The sequence below is a fragment of the Nuphar pumila genome, chromosome 9, assembly GCF_984573655.1.
Source record: "Nuphar pumila chromosome 9, dmNupPumi1.hap1.1, whole genome shotgun sequence".
Lineage (NCBI taxonomy): Eukaryota > Viridiplantae > Streptophyta > Magnoliopsida > Nymphaeales > Nymphaeaceae > Nuphar > Nuphar pumila.
In genome coordinates this window covers 119,327,750-119,343,950 of record NC_143257.1, presented here as the reverse complement: position 1 = coordinate 119,343,950, position 16,201 = coordinate 119,327,750, and the positions used below count along the sequence as shown (strand labels likewise).

Genomic DNA, 16,201 nt, shown 5'->3' with positions numbered 1-16,201 from the left:
AACAGAGGGCTCAGCTAACAGAACACTGCTCGGCTAATATATGTAGATGATGACAGAACACTCGACCAGTCAGAATACTCGGCTGACAGAACCAACGAAACCAGAACCAAGAGAGCAACAGTGATTAACAGGTGATACTCGACAGGCAGTTCTTTTCAGAAGCAACGAAAACAGAAATATTTTCAAATGAGGGAAAAAACAGATGACAAATGAGAGAGCAACAGTGATTAACAAAAAAAGAATCACAGATTAACAAAAAAAGAATCACAGTGATCTGAAATGAAAAGCAGGTTCACGTTTCTAACCAAGTCGAGTTTCTCACAGAATCAAAGATCAAGAAAGAAAGGATCAAGTTGTTCACAGAATCACAGAGAGAAAGAGAATCGAGGAACCTGAATTTTACGTTTCCAAATTCACGCTGATGGAGGGAACTTGTATTTTACGTTTCCAAATTCACGCTGATAGATCCACGCAGATTCACGCTGGTAGACTCACGCTAATAGATCAACGCAGATTCACACTGTATCCAGATTCACGCTGATAGACTCACGCTGATAGATCCACGCAGATTCACGTTGGCAGCCCTTCACTCCCAGATGTCACGCTGCTTTGATACCATGAAAGAAAGAAGTCCTTGTTTTTCAGCACAGGCCTGTCATCGACAGAGAGAGGGGAGAGAGAGAGATTCCAGAGGAAAGGGGTTCAGTCCATCGTGACTGCCCTCTCATTCTATTAATATAATAAGTGTGTAAAAACTAGGGTACGAAAATACCCCTTAATAGAGTGTTAATTTACATTATACATGAACTGGATCTGGACCCGATCCATTATATAAATGGATCGGGTCAGACATATACATAATGACGATAATGACGTCTTCTTTTCAATATGTCTCTAGAAATGTAACTTTTTCAGAAAATGAAAGTGGCTTTGAAAAAAAATGTTTCTCAACAAGAAAATTTTGATTATTCCTTCCTATTTGATCTATTGTCTAGTAATGATGATATATCTAGTGATGATGATGTATCATCAAATCACGATGAGGAAAATGATGATGACGTTGGTGAACATAACTCACTCAATGAACAAGAAAATAGACTTTCAAGTGATCCAATAACCTACTCTAGTAGAAACCAAGACACCTTTAGAAGTTCTATTGACCAGTATAGTGAGCTTGTTCCTACTATATACCACCGAAGATCTGAAAGAAATAGAAGACCTCCAACTCGTTTTGTTTCTTTTGATTCTTTCTCACCCCAATATAGGGCTAGCCTTATTGCCATTCACTCTTATTTTGAACCAAGGAATTTTGAAGAAGCCAAAAAATGTATAGAATGGCAAGAAGCTATGCAAAATGAACTTAATGCCCTTAAAAGGGCTGAAACTTGGGATTTCCAAACTCTACCCATAGAAAAGAAAACTATAGGTTGTCGATGGGTTTTTAAGGTTAAAACTAAAAGCGATGGATCCTTGGAAAGGTATAAAGCTCGTTTAGTTGCTAAAGGGTATGGGCAAGAGTATGGAATTGATTATGAGAAAACTTTTGCCCCTGTAGCCGAATGATTACAGTTAGATGTCTTATTACTATTGCATCGATTAAAAATTGGAACATTTTTCAAATGGATGTGAAAAATGTTTTTTTAAACGGTGATCTTAACGAAGAAGTATATATGGATGCTCCACCAGGCATGAAGATTCCTAAAGATAAAGTTCTTCGTCTTCATAAGGCCCTCTATGGTTTGAAACAGGCCCCCAAGGCCTGGTATGACAGGTTTACCAGTGTAATGTTGGAAAATGATTTTTCCTCATGTTATACTGACACTGCTCTATTTACTAGAAGATCTAATGCAGGAATTGTGATTTTATTACTCTATGTTGATGACATGTTAATTACAGGTGATGATGTTCAAGGAGTCAAGGGTATTAAGTCCGTCTTGACTTCAAAATTTGAGATGTCAGACTTGGGTTTTCTGACATATTTTCTTGGAATTGAGGTTGCATATTCGCAACGTGGTTATTTTTTATCTCAGTCTAAGCTTGCTTGTGAGATTATTGACAGATCAGAAATTTCTGATGACAAAGTATGCGAAACTCCTGAAGTCGTGGGATCAAAAATGAAGATTGACGACGGTGTTCCCCTAACTGATCCTACTCCTTACAGGCAGTTGGTAGGCTCTCTAATGACCTTAGCATTACTCGACCCGACTTCTCGCATGCTATTCACATCGCCAGTCAGTTCCAGCACGCTCCTACAACCGTTCATATGAGTGTTGTCCTTCGCATCATCAGATATTTGAAGGGAACAATGAACAAGGGAGTATTTTTATCTTCTTCCTCTGAATTAAAATTGCTTGCTTATATTGACTCAGATTGGGAAGGTGACCCTAGTAACCGTCCCTCCACCACTGGTTTTTGTATTTTCTTAGGAGAATCTTTGATCTCATGACGATGTAAAAAACAACAGAAGGTCTCTTTGTAATCCACTGAAGCCGAATATAGAGCCATGACATCTACCACCATGGAAATTGTATGGATTCGACGTCTTTTGGAAGATATGGGAGTGGTTGTCGAAGAACCAACAAAGCTATGCGGTGACAATAAAAGTGCAATCTACATTGCCAAGAACCACACCTTTCATGAGCGAACAAAGTGTTGAATATAGGTAGTTTTAAGTTAAGTCCTTTTATATTAGAGGTTTTTTTGAAATTTTGTTTTTATATTGGGCTTAGATGTAATTATTCCTTTTTGCCTCTCTCTATTTAATAATAGATAGAAGCCCTAAGAAAAGTTAACGAGTTCTTTTTCTGCAGCCGTCTCTCTCTCTCTCTCTTTCTCTCTCCTCCTAGGGTTCGGTGCATCTCTGCTATTCTTGAATATGGTATCAAAGCCAACGATCTCAGGATCGTGATAGATCGTGATCTCCTCTGTAATCAATCTACACCAACAAAAACTATATTGGAACCAGGTGTGTATTAATTTTTTTTTCGTGAGATCTGATGACAGATCTGGTCCATATCTGTTATCAGATCTAAGGAGCATCGTGGGAGTGTGTGTTAGGCAGTCGTAACCCCTTTCTCTTGAGTTCCATCTGTCGTGATTTCTGGGTGTGGCAGCTGATAACAGATGTCTTTCCGTGTGGCTATGTGTGATCGAGATGTGTTGCGGTTGGGATTTGTTTACGCTATTTGGGATAAAGATCTGCTGTTGCTGTGATTTGTTTATCGTGTCCCTGTCGTGATTTTTTTTTTGCATCCTGTTTTTAGCTGTCGTGATTTCCAGCATAAGCCAATATGGGTTCAACAACTGCTGTCGTGATTTCAGCATCTCGTGATACCGTGATTCCTGCTGGGTATATTTTCATGCTGTCGTGATGTGTGTCTGCTGTCGTGATTTCAGCATCTCGTGATACTGTGATTCATGCTGGGTATATTTTCATGCTGTCGTGATGTTTGTTTGCTGTCGTGATGTTTTTCTTTGCTGTGAAAGACGCATATTAGTTTTGGTATCAGACATGCTCTTTTGAATTTTTTTGTTTCAGAAGTTCTGTCGTGGAAACAACAAGATTGTTTCTTTGTTGTGTTGGAAAATATCTGTTGTGTTGGAAAATATCATGCTTATGTGAATTTTTTTTTATTGTCGAGGGCTTCTATGTTGAGTATAGAGGATGGTCGTCGGTTCTGGCTGATGAGTGATCGTCACATACGCTATCGTATGTGCTGCGTGAAGCCTGGCAAGATTGTATACCTGTTGTGGCTGCTGGGTTTATAAAACCTGCTATTCAAGTGGGTAGATTTGATTTGTTTTGGCTGAAATAGAATTAAATATTTAGTATGGGTGAAACTTCGAAATGTGATTCCAAAATTAAGCATATTGGAGAGTATAAGGCTTTTGTCAATCCCTTCTCGTACGGCTCTTCTGTAAGGTTGAATTAAACTAATTATGCCAGGTGGTCCAGAACATTTATGATGTCGGTGTCTGGACATCATAGAAAACATATTTTGTTGGAAGGTGAACCCAATGAAAAGGTGGGAAAATACGTTACTTGGGATGAAGATAATGACATTGTTATGTCATGGATCATGAATAGTATCGAAACCCATATTGCAGATGGTTTAATTTACTATAATACAAGCAAACAGATGTGGGACAATCTTCGTGATACGTATTCACAAGAGACTAATGTGAGTCGTATCTTGCAAGTCGAACAGGAGATATATAATTTACAGCAGGGGGATCAAACCCTGGCCCAGTACTATGCATCAGTAAAAGCTGCGTTTGAAAGACTGAATGCTCACAGGCCTCTCTGTTGTTCGAAGCAGAAGGATCATCAAGAACAAACTATGGTTGCTCGGTTTCTTACAGGCTTATCTTAAGAATTCTCTGTTGCAAAAGTCCAAATGCTGACTGGATCAGATGTTCCTACTCTTGCTTATGCATACAATCGTCTGAGTAGACTTGCAGTTTCTCTTCCACAATCTCAGCTTGTGACTCAGTCATCTGCTCTAGTTGTCTCATCTGGTTATGGGCGTGGAAATCTTCAGAATATCAGAGGACGAGGTCGTGGACGAGGTATTGGAGGCAGAGGAAAGCTTCAATGTACATTCTGTGGAAAATCTGGACATTTAGAAGATCGTTGTTGGGATAAGCATGGCCGATCAACCTCCTCTTCATCAAAGTCATATGCTCCTAAAGCAAATGTTACTACTCACTAGGCAACAAAGGTACAGGAAAATATCTCCGCAAGTGACAGTAGTATCACTCTCAGTCGTGCTGAATATGATGAGTTGATAACTCTTCGTCCTTTGAGTTTCACCCCTCCTGTAGCTGGTGTTGCCTATTCAACCGGAAATCATCTTCATCCGACTGACAGTAAGTGGATTATTGACTCTGGTGCATCCAGAAATTTGTGGGAATTCAAGTGTTTTTTCAGATATAAAGGAAATTAATGTTCATCGAGGAGTCTCATTAGCCGATGAGAGTTCCTCCCCGGTTGTTGGTCAGGAAAATATTTCCATATCCTCCTCATTACAGTTGAAAAATGTTCTTCATGCTCCAAACTTTCCTCAAAGTTTACTCTCTGTTAGTTGCCTTATAAGAGAACAAAACTGTAGAGTAATATTTGATCCGATGGGTTGTCATTTTCAGGATTTGCTGACGGGGAAGAAGATTGGTGGAGGCTATGAAGAAAATGGAGTTTACTACCTACATCATCCAATGGGTAATGTTCATGCTGCAGTGGAACACTCATTCAGTCTGGTTCAGTGGCATCGTCGTCTTGGTCATCCTTCATTGTCAAAGCTTCGTTCGGTTTTTCCTCAAATTCCTTCCACCACATCATTTCAGTGTGAAGCATGTCAGTTGGGAAAGCATCATCGAAGTTCGTTCCCATCAAGTCAGAGTCAGTCTAGTAATAAAGTTTTTGAACTTCTTCATGCAGATGTATGGGGTCCTAGTAAGATTCCTACTAAGACTCAGTGTCGTTACTATCTTTTTATTGTTGATGATTTCTCTAAGTTGTCATGGGTGTTTTTAATAAAAGAACGATCTGAAGTTCCAAGTATTATCAAATCTTTAATTCTTGAAATAAAAACTCAGTTTGAATCTATTGTCAAGATTGTTCGCACTGATAATGCTCTCGAGTTTAAATCAAAAAATTTGTTACAATTTTACCAAGATCATAGCATCCAACCCCAAACTTCATGTGCCTATTCATCTCAACCAAATGGGGGTGGTTGAGCGAAAACATCGGCACCTGCTTGATGTTGCCATGACCATTATGATTCAATTCAATGTTCCTGCGTTATACTGGGGTGATGCGATTACCACTGCTTGTTATCTGATCAACTGCATGCCTTCGTCTTCTGTGGGTGATCTAATTCCATTACATATCCTAAAACCCAATACCCCACTCTTCTCCTTCTCGCCCAAAATATTTGGACGTGTTTGTTTTGTAATCAAATTTGGCCCTGACCGTGATAAATTAGCTGCTCAAGCTACAAAATGCATATTTATAGGTTATCCAAAAAACCAAAAGGGATATCGATGTTATGATCCTATTTCTCGCCGAGAGTATGTCAGTGTGGATGTATCTTTCTTGGAATCCACTTCATATTACTCTAGTACCAGTTCCCCGCTGCAGGATGATCCAGCTGAGTCTTTTCCATTACCTATACCCCCTTTTCCTTTGGAATATGTGCCCTCATTACCAAACCAAACTTCATCCTCTTCCAGATTTCATAATCCTCCATTGGTATATGTGCGTAGAGCTCCACCTCCTCAAGCGCCTTCATCTTCTTCTTCCCCTGAGGTAAGTACTACTGACAATAGTGATCTTCATGATGATGATAACAAGATTATTGCTCTACGAAAGGGGACACGACAATGTACCTTATATCCCATATCTCATTTTGTCTCCGATGCCAGAATAGGAAATCAGATGAAGTCTTTTATATCAGCATTATCTGCTGAAACTATTCCTCTGCACTATCAACAGGCATAGCGTGATCATCGCTGGAAGTTGGCTATGCAAGAAGAAATGGATGCTTTAGTATCTCAGCATACATGGGATCTAGTTGATCCCCCAGCAGATGCTGACATTGTTGGATGTAAATGGGTATATACCATCAAGTACAAATTTGATGGCTCTATTGAAAGGTACAAGGCCAGATTAGTAGCAAAAGGGTATACTCAAGCATATGGTATTGATTTCTTTGAAACCTTTTCTCATGTTGCACGGATGGGTACCATTCGTCTTGTTCTCTCAGTAGTTGTTCAGCATGGTTGGAGCTTGTACCAATTAGATGTGAAAAATGCATTTCTATATGGGGATCTATCTAAGACCGTTTACATGCAACAACCTCCAGGATTCGAGGTTGAGGGGGAGTGTCAGAAGGTGTGTAGATTGAGAAAGGTGATTTATGGCTTGAAACAAAGTCCTCGTGCATGGTTTCAAAAGTTGTTTGAAGTGATGTCACGTTTTGGCTTTAATAGGTCAGCAGCAGATCATACACTATTTATAAAGACAACTAGCTCTGGCATAGTTGTTATGGTGGTATATGTGGATGACATCATTCTTACAGGAGATGATGTGAACGCTATTGAAGCCACAAAGGCTCATCTTCAAAAACACTTTGTTACAAAAGACCTTGGTTCACTCAGGTATTTTCTGGGTATAGAAGTTGCCAGGAGCCGTGAAGGGATGGTTTTGTCTCAACGGAAGTATGGTCTTGACTTATTAAAGGAAACGGGAATGTTGGGAGCTAAACCAACAAATATTCCCATGTACCATAAAGTTCAGTTGTTTGAAGAAGGGTCAAAACCGGTTGATAGCAAAAGCTATCGCTCCCTGGTAGGGAAACTACTGTATGTAACTGTGACCAGGCCGGATATTGCTTTAGCAGTAAGCAAAATTAGTTAGTTTATGGACAAACCAACTGAGGTACACTGGAATGCAGCTATTATGATTCTCAGATATCTAAAATCTTCTCCTGGAAAGGGGTTATTGTTCAGGAAAGGTGGAACTCTGGAGATAGTGGCCTATTCTGATGCCGACTATGCAGGATCTGTAGTGGATAGAAAATCTACCATAGGATTCTGTGTGTTTCTGGGAGGCAACTTGATTTCTTGGAGAAGTAAGAAACAAAATGTGGTTTCTAGGTCGAGTGCAGAATCAGAATATCGGGCTATGGCCCAAACAGCTGCTGAATTGATGTGGGTTCGTACTGTTCTTCATGATCTTCAGGTGAAGGTTTCCTCTCCTATGACCATGATGTGCGATAACAAAGTTGCAACATATATAGCGAACAATCTTGTATTTCATGAGAGAACAAAGCACATTGAGGTTGATTGCCACTATGTAAGAGATATGGTCCAAGCTGGTCATATCACTACCAAATATCTAAAGTCGGAAGACCAAGTTGCAGATATGTTTACAAAACCTCTTGCTAGACCAAATTTCTCAAAATGTTGTGACAAGCTGAGCATGATTGATATCTATGCGCCAGCTTGAGGGGGAGTGTTGAATATAGGTGGTTTTAAGTTAAGTCCTTTTATATTAGAGGTTTTTTTGAGATTCTGTTTTTATATTGGGCTTAGATGTAATTATTCCTTTTTGCCTCTCTATTTAATAATAGAGAGAAGCCCTAAGAAAAGTTAACGAGTTCTTTTTCTGCAGCCGTCCCTCTCTCTCTCTTTCCCTTTCTCTCCTCTCTCTCTCTCTCTCTTTCTCTTTCTCTCTCCTCCTAGGGTTCGGTACATCTCTGCTATTCTTGAACACAAAGCATATAGAGATGGACTGTCATTATGTCAGAGAAGAATACTTGAAGAAGGTCATTGATCTACCATATGTGACGTCTGAGTATCAACTTGCCGACTTCTTCACAAAAGCTCTATGTTCGCCCAAATTTCATTTCCTTCTTGACAAACTTGCGGTTATCACACCGTAAGTTTGAGGGGGGGTGTTAAAATGTGTCTCCTAAAATCATTATTGTAAATATAAATATATATATATATATTTATATACATAGAGATACATTTACATATAATATATTATATGTACATATATCTCTCTCTCTATATATATAAATATATATATTTATATATTCTTACCCGAAAAGGGTATCCTTGTAATTTCATGTTTTGCGCATATTCCATTTGGAATATGTTGTAATTTTCTTATTTATTTTTTTGTAATTCTTTTTTACTTTTTATTTTTATTTTTTGTTATTTTTTAAAGTGCATTGGGGGTCCCCAAATAGAGTCGTTGGGGGCCCCCAACGACTCCTTTGGGAGCCCCCCCTTTGCACCTTTTGGCACTTGTATAAATAGGGGTGTTCCCCCCTTGTAATTCCTAAGCTTGAGAGTCTCAAGCATTTGTTCATTTTATCAAATACATGCATTATTGCATGTTTGCTATTTTTACGCTTTTTGCGTATTTTGTTCAAGTGTTGTGAGGGTGTCTTCGTACACTTCTTTTATTAAGTATTTATGCTTGTATGCGTATTGTCTCTTCATAGACAATTTTACATGTTGCAATATCTTGCTTTTACTAGACCAGACATTGTATACTCTGTTAATCAAGTATCTCAGTTCATACATGAACCAAAGACTAGTCACATGGATGTTGTCAAACGCATGCTTCGCTATCTAAAAGGAACAGTAGGCGATGGACTTACATATATTCAATCTTCATGGAAGTCACCAAAACATAACATAGTGTCCTATACAGATGCAGACGGGGCAGAGGATCCAGATGACAGGAGGTCTGTTTCAGGATACTGTGTTTTCATTGGAAGAAATCTTGTCTCACGGAGTAGCAGAAAACAGAAGGTTGTGGCAAGGTCTAGCACAGAGGCATAATATATATCTATGGCAGCCACCACTGCAGAAGTAACCTGAATTAGGCATCTACTTACAGAAATGAGGGAGGATATCTCAAATTCGACACTTATGTGTGATACTAAAAGTGTTATACAAATTGCATTCAATCCCATTCATCACAGTCGAACTAAGCATATTAAGATAGATCAACATTTCATCAGACAAAAGATAGCAGACAAAGAGATTGAACCAGTTTATGTGCCTTCAGAAGACCAAATTGCTTATATGTTTACAAAAGGTCTTACAAGTCAACGTTTCTGGTATCTGAAAAACAAGTTGCACATGGTTCACTCCCATGCACAACTTAAGGGAGGGTATTAGAATATGGGTTGGATATGGATCCATTCAATAAAGGATCCATATCCATTCCCAGATTTTGTATTTTAATGTAATGAGTTACTAATACAGGGGCATTTTTGTCCACGTGTAAATTATTGTAACCCTATTAAGGCTAATGATGTATTAGCGCAGCCTGTGTGAAGGAAATAGGTTGTCAATTCTCAACAATATCAGCTCTCTCTCTCTCTCTCTCTCTCTCTCTCTCTCTCTCTCTCTCTCTCTCTCTCTTTGATTTCTGCAGAAATTCTGACAGAAACAAGCACCCAAAGCTTGGTATGATCGCTTTAGTTTTGTTATGCTAAAGCTTGGTTTTAAATTTTGTTATATAGATATTGTTATGTTTACTAAGAAATCTGTGTTGACGATATGATCATTACAAGTGAAGACAAACAGGGAATAAAATATATTAAATATAGTGTTAAAAAATAGTTTGAGATGACTGATCTTGGATTTCTTAGATTTTTTTTAGGGGATTGAGGTTGCTTACTCTACTAGACGATACGTGCTTTTTCAAACCAAGTTTGTTAATGATATTACTGAAAGGTTAGGTATTACTGATGAAAAAAGGGTGAACACTCCTTAAGTTATTAATGTCAAAATAAAGATCGACGATGGAACACCTCTGAATGATCCTACTCCATATCACCAAATGATTGACACCCTTATTTAACTATTACTAAGCCTAATATTACACATGAAGTTCATAATGATAGTCGATTCCAACATTCTCTCACCACACTTCACATGAGTGTTGTGATGAGAATTGTTAGATATTTACAAACCTTTACCTCTAGAGGTATTTTGTTATCCTCCACTTCCTCGCTTGAGTTGATTGCTTATTCTGACTCAAATTGTGGAGGAGATACAAATAATCAATTCTCAACTACTGGTTTTTGTGTTTTTGTAGGTGATTCTTTGGTGTCGTCAAGTGAAAAACAACAAAAAGTATTTTTATCATCCACTGAAGCAAGTATCATTCAATAGCTACAACAACATTAGAGATCATAAAGTATTTTTATCATCCACTAAAGCAAGTATCATGCAATAGCTACAACATTAGAGATCGTTTGGTTGTTGTAGGTGAGGGAATACTGGTTACAGGAGATATAAGGCTTTAAAACAGGGATATAACGTTTAAAACACTCAGATTTGAAATCATAGGCTCCAGGTTTCCTAGCTTTCGTTGGTGATGATACAACATTAGAGATCATTTGGTTGCGTAGATTACTTGAAGACATGAGCATTCATCTTCATACACCTTTTATGCAGAGCAAATACGTGAATACTCAAAGCAATGCACGAGGTACGAAACTGTACATCGGCCAATCAAACACGCAAGCTTCTCATTTTTCCAAGAATGCAATCATTACAATTGAAACTACTTTTACAGAGATCATTAACAAAATGCAAATAAGAAAGCTTGACGACACTGAGATGTCCAAGTCTTGTATGCCAAACATTTATCTTTATGTTGGGCAATATTACAAAAAGAATGTTTTGAAATTTGTAGAAACTCCATATAGTAGAGATCTTATTTTCTAAAGCCTTCCCCAATCAACTTTCTGGACCGGCGATCCTGTACACAACATTTATTTAATGAGAACTTAACATCACATCCATAGTCCAAAAGTTGCGAAACCAAAAGCAAGTTTAAATTCAATTATAGTATAAATCTAACTTTTAGAATAAAGAAATCTTGTTTCCCAAATTTCTAACTCCCTTGATTTCAAGAGAAGCACCATTAGCGGTTAAAACAAATGATGGAAAAACATTTTTTGAAAATTTGGAAAGTGCACAAAAGTTTGGAGTCATATGGAAAGAGGCACCCAAATCTAAGAGCCAAGAGATCTTACCGGGAGAAGAAGACATAGTGGCACCGGAGATGGACCCTTTAAGGAAGGGTTGAAGAGCCTCCATAATTTGACTTAAGGACAATGCCCCATTATTAGAAGTAGATGAATTCTCTTCTCTTTGTGGTTGAAATGTAATAGACATAGCTGCTTTCTTCTTCCACTTAGGACAAACCGGTTTAATGTGTCCCCATTCTTTACAAAAGTGACAAATGATTTTTCCATACTCCCTTCCTTGATTCCATCTTTTACTTTGTTCTCCTCTTTGATTTTGATCTTTGTTGAAATGAAAAGGCTTATATGACTTTAAATTGCTTCTGGGTCTAGAGACGGCATAAGCACCTTCATTTTCATCTTTGTTTGAAGGTATGGCAAGAACACTTGGGTTTGATTTACTCATTCCCAAACGAGTCTTCACTCCACTTAATTTGGTAAGAACATCTTCGAGAGGAGAAGAAGTAAAAGATGATAGGAAAGAAGACCTTATTTGTTCAAATTCAGGCCTAAGCCTATTCAAAAAGTTAAAGAATTGGTTTTCTTCTAATTGTTTGTGATAAAGCTCAATGGCTTCTCCACTCCACTTAGGTTCGAGCATAGCAAGCTCATCCCAAATGGAAGACAATTCGACGAAATACTATCTAATGGTCATTTCGCTTTGTTGAAGAGTCAAAGCTCTATTTTGAAAATAATACTTGTGAGATAAATCCCTTGAGGTATACATCCTCTCAAGATATTCCCACAATTGAGTCGCTTTTTTGAATTTTAAAATATTTGCATTGATCCTTGTCTCAACAAAAGAAAAGATCCAAGATAGGATTTTGTAGTTTTTCATCTCCCACTCTTCATGTTTTTTGCTATATTCCTCTAGTGCTTTTGTTCTTTTTTCTCCATCAAGAATTTTTATTTTCCCTTTTTCAACTATCGTAATCTTTGGCTCCGGTTTCGGTATTAATCTTTGGCTCCGGTTCCGGTATTGAACCTTGGATATAACCCCAAAGTCCCTTACCTTTGATGTGTGCTTCCACATTTCCGGCCCAAACATGATAGTTTGACCCATTGCGCTTAAAGCCAAGAGAAAAGTGAAAATCTATTTCCACCATGGAGAAGTTTACGAGAGAGAAAAAAACTTCAATAATAGAAGCTCTTACCACAAAGAGTCTTCTAAGCTCACTTGAGGAGATGTATTGCACTTAGAAGTGAATTGCAAGAGCTCTCTGCGCCAAGAAAGAAAGATTGAGAGAATGCACACTTTTTGAGGAAACCTCCGAAGTATGACAAAACATGAGCTATTCTTATATCGACCTTGCTCTGATACCATGTAAAAATGTCTTCAAAGAGATAATTGTGCACAAAGGCTCTAGCTCTTCAATATGCAATGTGTGCACAAAGGCACAAAATGAGAACTTGAAACAAGTGTGCACAAAGGCACAACACATAAATGCTCAAAGGCATACAAAATAAAAGAAATCTTTTATTAAGATGAATAGTAGCTTCTGCTAAAAAGCTTGAACAATATAAAGAGGATTCACCCCTATAGATAATACATAAGGAACAGAGGGGCTCCAAAGTAGACATTGGAGGGGTCCCAACGTCTATTTGCGGGGCCCCTCAAAAGTGAAAAAGAAAGAAATAAAAAAAAGAAAAAAGAAAGAAAGAAAAAATTAAATAAATTACAAACATATTCAAAAAGATGAACATACGCAAAAAAAAGAGAAAAAACAAAATTACCCTTATTGGGTATTACAAAATTAATACACTTATTATTATATATATATAGATACATATTTTAACACATTTTATTTTCATGGCATTAAGGTTGTCAATTGGTCGGGTTTGTCTTGGGCACCCAACCTGACTTGAATCCGGATATCCAAGTATCAGCACAAAAAATCCCAACCCAAGTCCAACTACGGTAACATGTGGGTCGGGTTTGGGCCAAGGTTGTCAGACTAGGAAGCGAAAACGGGAAACAAAAGAGAAAGCGAGAAGTGATGCATTTTAAAATGTATAGGAAGCGGAAAGCGAGGAATAAAAAAACAATATAAAAATTGAATGGAAACTGAAATGGAACACAAATAAAAACTAAAATAAAAGTGACTTTTTATATTTCATGCTTTTTTAGTGTCAACGTCAAATTTTTAACAAAATCTAAATATGACGACTGCAAATTTAGAGAAACATCATGGAAGTAGAGTGAAAGAACATTTAAGAAGAATAGATGAACTATGAGGAAAGTATAGGAGAAACCTGGGAGAATCAAGATTCTCATCAAGTTTCAGAAGAGAGGAGTATCGTGCTTTTGAAGCGAGTTTCTGGGAAGTGGGCTTCCCACCTCTCTAAGAAGCTTTCGGTAACTCTGGTTTGGGCCATGATTTTTACCAGATACCCAACAACTGACTGAGTGTATCTTATGTATTCCAAGTACCCTCTACATTATGTGGGCCCGATTTGGGTTCCATTTTCTAAACCTGACATAACCCAATACCCAGTGCTTAGTATTTGGGCAATTCTAAGTGCAATCCGATGGGCTGGATACCTCATCTTCGCAGCCCTACAAGTCATGATGTTATTATATACTTGGTATTTGGTTTAGTAATGACTCCTAAATTTGACCTAATATGTACATAATTGCAAATTTATTGCTATATGTTTCTCTCTTCTTGTACCTGTACAAGCCATGGTTATTAAGTTTTGTCACCTCATAATAGCATTTATCATGCATAAGAATAAATTGTCTTCCCCTTGCTTCACCTTGTTTGTACAGATTTTATTTAATTTCCTACTTAAGCTTTTGCATAAATTAATGTTTTCCTACTTAAGCTGCATGATCAGATTAAAATAATTGAACACAACAAAAATGTAATGTCCATAAGAGTCGTCAATTTAGTTCAATCATGGCATAATGCAGTCGTTATTTACACCATGAAAAATATAATAATTTAACAGTTAATGAAATTCACTGCGTACCTTCACTTCCATGTTAGGATATAAGTCATCAATCTTTGAGAAGTGTCCCCCAAAAGAGCTGCATATTAGACCAACAACATCATACTTCCAAATAACCATCTTTTACAAGGCATAAACAAGCAAAGCACATACCAGATATACACAAGTGGTTACACGCAAAGTATGTTTTCTGCATTCATATAAGAAAATGAAAGTTCCAACATAATGATTGGCAAGTTGTTAGATTGTTATAATTGATACATTTTTAACTCATAAATGGCATAATATTATGGTATTTTCACAGGTCATCATAATAAAAAGTAAATGCGCAATGTGCATTGTTGTACAGTAAAGAAGCCCTTTGTCTTTCCAAAAGAGAAGTTATCTTGGGAGGAGAGAGAACTCCCATCAGCCCTATCCAAAATACTGGAGTTACAATTATTCAAAAGGGAAGGGCCTTACCTTAGTAGAGATGAAGTAGAATTGGCTTCTCCTAGGCTAGGGACCTATAATTTCTAAAACACAATCAGCTCGTCTTTGTAAAAACGTTTTAATTATCTAAAAGTGGACGTTACTAATCGTTCCAAACTTCTTCTACAGATTTGAATGATGTCGTTATTCGGTTACTTGTATTTCTGTCAACATTCTTTTTTCCCATGGGTCGCTGCTTTCAGTGAACAGGATAGCTGGAGACCAGCAGGCCAGGATGCTTGATCCAGTTTGCAGTCAGAGGATCCACCCAGTAAATATAAATACACACACAAGGGCAGCCAAGCCCACACACATACACATACATGGCAGCATATTCTGTTGGATGAACCTTCATAAATTATACATTTAGCTGATTATTCAAATCTAACCTGATTTAGACGTTCCATTCACATTGAAACTTTTAAATATTTAATTTTTCAGTTTATTGATGCAGATTCAAATCTTCTTCCAACACGAACAAGAAACTTGACATAATCATAAACATTAATTCCTAAATCAAATATAGACATTTAGACCCATTACATAACGATTCTCATAGAACACTTTGACAGTTTCTAATATAACTCCCTCAAACTATTGTCTTCAGCCATAGATAGAAAAAGGTCATCACGGAACTGAACCCTCCTTAATATCTCTTGAGTAAGAGATATTAAGTAATATTGTGTGAAATATGACTATGAAAAGAGGAAGAACTCTAGCTCATAAACGTAAATGTGTATTGGTGTAGTCAACCATAGAGACGGTTTTATCAAAGCTGGCAGGATTTTAGGGAGTTCAGCAGTCAACCATAGGGAGTGGGAGTGCTGGAGCAAAGTCCTCATCACTGAAGCCTCTCATAGATACCGGGTGCACATCCTCGCATACTCAATCAGCACCTGGAGGGCAGAGGATTTGCAGAGCAAGCTCCTTAAGAGCTGATCCAAAAGCTTATTTCATTTGCAAGGTGCCAGCCAGATTCATTTTACCCCCAGGTTTAGCAATGAATTAGAATGTACACTGGCCCACTTAGCTGGGATATCCACTGATTGTTTCTGGCATGATATGCCACCTGATTAGCATCCGGCAATCAGGAGGGCATAATTTTTTGTACATTTTGTAGTTTTGTGTCCATAATTATTCAATTCATTGGTAGGGGTCTGCCTAACCCCAGCTTGTGTTAATATATATATATATATATATATATATATATTATTTCT

At 37.7% G+C, this 16,201-nt stretch overlaps 1 protein-coding gene across 1 annotated transcript in view; it reads right to left on the bottom strand.

Moving 5' to 3' along the window:
• LOC149829074 (RIBOSOMAL RNA PROCESSING 5) overlaps positions 1–16,201 on the bottom strand; it is a 110,077-nt gene that overhangs the window by 11,778 nt on the left and 82,098 nt on the right. The window contains exon 30 of the mRNA XM_090017890.1: positions 14,535–14,592. Within this exon, the coding sequence (XP_089874016.1) occupies positions 14,535–14,592 (58 nt within the window). The remainder of the gene's footprint in view (positions 1–14,534; positions 14,593–16,201) is intronic.